We start from the raw sequence: 5,159 nt of genomic DNA on the forward strand, positions 1-5,159 counted from the left end.
CCATGTCGCGCTTCTTCACCACCGGCTCCGACAGCGAATCCGAGTCCTCGGCCTCGGGGGACGAGCTCGCCCCAAAGCCTGCGGGGGGCAACTACAGCAAGTGGGTGGCTATGGGGCGCTATGGGGCGGATATGGGGCGGATATGGGGGGGTATGGGGGGGATATGGGGGGTTATGGGGGGGATATGGGGGGATATGGGGTGGCTATGGGGCGGATATGGGGCGGATATGGGGCGGATATGGGGTGGATATGGGGGGGATATGGGGGGGATATGGGGTGGATATGGGGGGGATATGGGGTGGATATGGGGCGGATATGGGGGGGATATGGGGGGGATGTGGGGCGGATATGGGGTGGATATGGGGGGGATATGGGGGGGATATGGGGCGGATATGGGGGGGATATGGGGTGGATATGGGGGGGATATGGGGTGGATATGGGGCGGATATGGGGGGGATATGGGGTGGATATGGGGGGGATATGGGGTGGATATGGGGGGGATATGGGGTGGATATGGGGCGGATATGGGGGGGATATGGGGCGCTATGGGGCGGATATGGGGGGGATATGGGGGGGATATGGGGGGGATATGGGGTGGATATGGGGGGGATGTGGGGTGGATATGGGGGGGATATGGGGGGGATATGGGGCGCTATGGGGCGGATATGGGGGGGATATGGGGTGGATATGGGGGGGATATGGGGCGGATATGGGGGGGATATGGGGGGGATATGGGGCGGATATGGGGGGTTATGGGGTGGATATGGGGGGCTTATGGGGGGGATATGGGGGGATATGGGGTGGATATGGGGGGATATGGGGTGGATATGGGGTGGATATGGGGGGATATGGGGCGCTATGGGGTAGCTATGGGGGGTCTATGGGGGGCTATGGGGCTCTATGGGGATCTATGGGGGGATATGGGGGGGATATGGGGCGCTATGGGGTGGATATGGGGCGCTATGGGGTGGATATGGGGCGGATATGGGGCGCTATGGGGTGGATATGGGGCGCTATGGGGTGGATATGGGGCGGATATGGGGCGCTATGGGGTGGATATGGGGGGCTATGGGGCGGATATGGGGTGGATATGGGGGGATATAGGGGGCTTTGGGGCTCTATGGGGGCTATGGGGTGGCTATGGGGGGTCTATGGGGGGCTATGGGGATCTATGGGGCGCTATGGGGTGGATATGGGGCTCTATGGGGTGGATATGGGGCGCTATGGGGTGGATACGGGGTGGATATGGGGACCTATGGGGTGGATATGGAGTGTCTATGGGGGGCTATGGGGTGGCTATGGGGTGGATATGGGGTGTCTATGGGGCGCTATGGGGCGGATATGGGGGGGATATGGGGCGCTATGGGGGGGATATGGGGGCGCTATGGGGCGGATATGGGGGCGCTATGGGGTGGATATGGGGCGCTATGGGGTGGATACGGGGTGGATATGGGGATCTATGGGGTGGATATGGAGTGTCTATGGGGGGCTATGGGGTGGATAAGGGGGGCTATGGGGTAGCTATGGGGCGCTATGGGGTGTCTATGGTGGCTATGGGGGGCTATGGGGTGTCTATGGGGCGGCTATGGTTGCCTATGGGGCGCTATGGGGGGCTGTGGGGTATCTATGGGCTGCCTATGGGGAGCTATGGGGTGCCTGTTGGGTGTTTATGGGGTGCTATGAGGTGTCTGTGGGGCACTATGGGGAGTGTGTAGGGGTGTATGGGGCACTATGGGGTGCCTATGGGGCGCTATGGGGTGTCTCTAGGGGTCTGTGGGGTGTCTATGGGTGTCTATGGGGCTTTGTGGTGTGTCTGTGGGTATCTGTGGGGTGCTATGGGGTCCCTATGGGTCTCTATGGGGTCTCTATGGGTCTCTATGGGGTCTCTATGGGTCCCTATGGGTCTCTATGGGTCTCTATGGGGCAGCCCCACAGCCTCTTGCTCCCCATAGGCCCCTGCTGCTCAGTGAGGATGAGGAGGACACGAAGCGCGTGGTCCGGAGCGCCAAGGACAAGAGGTGGGGGGGGGCAGCCGTGGGGTCGCTATGGGGCGCTATGGGGCTCGCTATGGGTCCCTATGGGTCACTATGGTCTCTCTATGGGACCCTATAGGGTGCTATGGGGCTCTATGGGGCTCGCTATGGGTCCCTATGGGTCACTATGGTCTCTCTATGGGACCCTATGGGGCTCTATGGGGCTCGCTATGGGTCCCTATGGGTCACTATGGTCTCTCTATGGGACCCTATGGGGTCGCTGTGGGGCTCTATGGGGCTCGCTATGGGTCCCTATGGGTCCCTATGGTCTCTCTATGGGACCCTATGGGGTTGCTGTGGGGCTCTATGGGGCTCGCTATGGGTCCCTATGGGTCACTATGGTCTCTCTATGGGACCCTATGCGGCTCTATGGGGCTTGCTATGGGTCCCTATGGGTCACTATGGTCTCTCTATGGGACCCTATGGGGTCGCTGTGGGGCTCTATGGGGCTCGCTATGGGTCCCTATGGGTCACTATGGTCTCTCTATGGGACCCTATGGGGTTGCTGTGGGGCTCTATGGGGCTCGCTATGGGTCCCTATGGTCTCTCTATGGGACTCTATGGGGTCGCTGTGGGGCTCTATGGGGCTCGCTATGGGTCCCTATGGGTCACTATGGTCTCTCCATGGGACCCTATGGGGTCGCTGTGGGGTGCTATGGGGCTCGCTATGGGTCCCTATGGGTCACTATGGTCTCTCTATGGGACCCTATGGGGCTCTATGGGGCTCGCTATGGGTCCCTATGGGTCACTATGGTCTCTCTATGGGGTTGCTATGGGGCTCTATGGGGCTTGCTATGGGTCCCTATGGGTCACTATGGTCTCTCTATGGGACCCTATGGGGTCGCTATGGGGCTCTATGGGGCTCGCTATGGGTCCCTATGGTCTCTCTATGGGACTCTATGGGGTTGCTGTGGGGCTCTATGGGGCTCGCTATGTGTCCCTATGGGTCTCTATGTGTCTCTATGTGTCTCTATGTGTCCCTATGTGTCCCTATGTGTCCCTATGTGTCCCTATGTGTCCCTATGTGTCCCTATGTGTCTCTATGTGTCTCTATGTGTCTCTATGTGTCCCTATGTGTCCCTATGTGTCCCTATGTGTCTCTATGTGTCCCTATGTGTCCCTATGTGTCTCTATGTGTCCCTATGTGTCCCTATGTGTCCCTATGTGTCTCTATGTGTCTCTATGTGTCTCTATGTGTCTCTATGTGTCTCTATGTGTCCCTATGTGTCCCTATGTGTCCCTATGTGTCTCTATGTGTCCCTATGTATCTCTATGGTTCCCTATGGGTCTCAATGTGTCTCTATGGGTCTCTATGGGTCTCAATGTGTCCCTATGTGTCTCTATGGGTCTCTATGTATCTCTATGGTTCCCTATGGGTCTCAATGTGTCTCTATGGGTCTCTATGGGTCTCAATGTGTCCCTATGTGTCTCTATGGGTCTCTATGGTTCCCTATGGGTCTCAATGTGTCTCTATGGGTCGCTATGGGGCAGGTTCGAGGAGCTGGCAGCGCTCATCCGCACCATCCGCAATGCCATGAAGATCCGCGACGTTTCCCGGTGCCTCGAGGACTTCGAGCTCTTGGGCCGAGCCTTCGCCAAGGCCAAGGGGGTGCTGGAGCGGGACGGGCCCCCCCGCTTCTACATCCGCATCCTCGCCGACCTCGAGGACTACCTGGCCGAGGTGATGGGGGTGGCTATGGGGCGCTATGGGGCACATATGGGGTGGCTATGGGGTGATATGGGGTGTCTGTGGGTGTCTATGGGGTGTCTATGGGGTGTCTATGGGTGTCTATGGGTGTCTATGGGGTGATATGGGGTGTCTATGGGGTGTCTATGGGGTGTCTATGGGGCTCTATGGGGTGTCTATGGGTGTCTATGGGTGTCTATGGGGTGTCTATGGGTGTCTATGGGGTGTCTATGGGTGTCTATGGGTGTCTATGGGTGTCTATGGGGTGTCTATGGGGCTCTATGGGGCTCTATGGGGCTCTATGGGGCTCTATGGGGGTGCTGGAGCGGGACGGGCCCCCCCGCTTCTACATCCGCATCCTCGCCGACCTCGAGGACTACCTGGCCGAGGTGATGGGGGTGGCTATGGGGCGCTATGGGGCACATATGGGGTGGCTATGGGGTGTCTATGGGGTGTCTATGGGTGTCTATGGGGTGTCTATGGGTGTCTATGGGGTGTCTATGGGTGTCTATGGGGTGTCTATGGGGTGTCTATGGGTGTCTATGGGGTGTCTATGGGTGTCTATGGGGCTCTATGGGTGTCTATGGGTGTCTATGGGTGTCTATGGGGTGTCTATGGGGTGTCTATGGGTGTCTATGGGTGTCTATGGGGTGTCTATGGGTGTCTATGGGTGTCTATGGGGCTCTATGGGGCTCTATGGGGGTGCTGGAGCAGGACGGGCCCCCCCGCTTCTACATCCGCATCCTCGCCGACCTCGAGGACTACCTGGCCGAGGTGATGGGGGTGGCTATGGGGCGCTATGGGGCACATATGGGGTGGCTATGGGGTGATATGGGGTGTCTATGGGGTGTCTATGGGGTGTCTATGGGTGTCTATGGGTGTCTATGGGTGTCTATGGGTGTCTATGGGTGTCTATGGGTGTCTATGGGGGGGCTATGGGGGGCTATGGGGTGTCTATGGGGTGTCTATGGGTGTCTATGGGGTGTCTATGGGGTGTCTATGGGTGTCTATGGGGTGTCTGTGGGTGTCTATGGGGTGTCTATGGGGTGTCTATGGGTGTCTATGGGGTGTCTATGGGGTGTCTATGGGGTGTCTATGGGTGTCTATGGGTGTCTATGGGGTGTCTATGGGTGTCTATGGGTGTCTATGGGGTGTCTATGGGTGTCTATGGGGTGATATGGGGTGTCTATGGGGTGTCTATGGGTGTCTATGGGGTGTCTATGGGGTGTCTATGGGTGTCTATGGGGTGTCTATGGGGTGATATGGGGTGTCTATGGGGCGCTATGGGGTGTCTATGGGGCTCTATGGGGTGTCTATGGGGTGTCTATGGGGTGTCTATGGGTGTCTATGGGTGTCTATGGGGCTCTATGGGGTGTCTATGGGGCTCTATGGGGCTCTATGGGGCTCTATGGGGGTGCTGGAGCGGGACGGGCCCCCCC

General features: G+C 58.4%; 1 protein-coding gene across 1 annotated transcript; it reads left to right on the top strand.

Moving 5' to 3' along the window:
- LOC133264683 (eukaryotic translation initiation factor 3 subunit C-like) lies at positions 1-4,494 on the top strand (the record flags this gene model as incomplete). The annotated part of the gene is made up of 4 exons (XM_061444520.1): positions 1-100; positions 1,953-2,018; positions 3,525-3,723; positions 4,435-4,494. Coding segments are annotated over exons 1-4 (423 nt in total), but the record flags the coding sequence as incomplete, so codon positions are not given.
- Between the last annotated feature and the right edge of the window lie 665 nt (positions 4,495-5,159).

The sequence above is a fragment of the Pezoporus flaviventris genome, unplaced genomic scaffold (assembly GCF_033815535.1).
Source record: "Pezoporus flaviventris isolate CSIRO_AGI_PZ_B2104156 unplaced genomic scaffold, CSIRO_AGI_Pfla_v1 ptg000957l, whole genome shotgun sequence".
Taxonomy (NCBI): domain Eukaryota; kingdom Metazoa; phylum Chordata; class Aves; order Psittaciformes; family Psittacidae; genus Pezoporus; species Pezoporus flaviventris.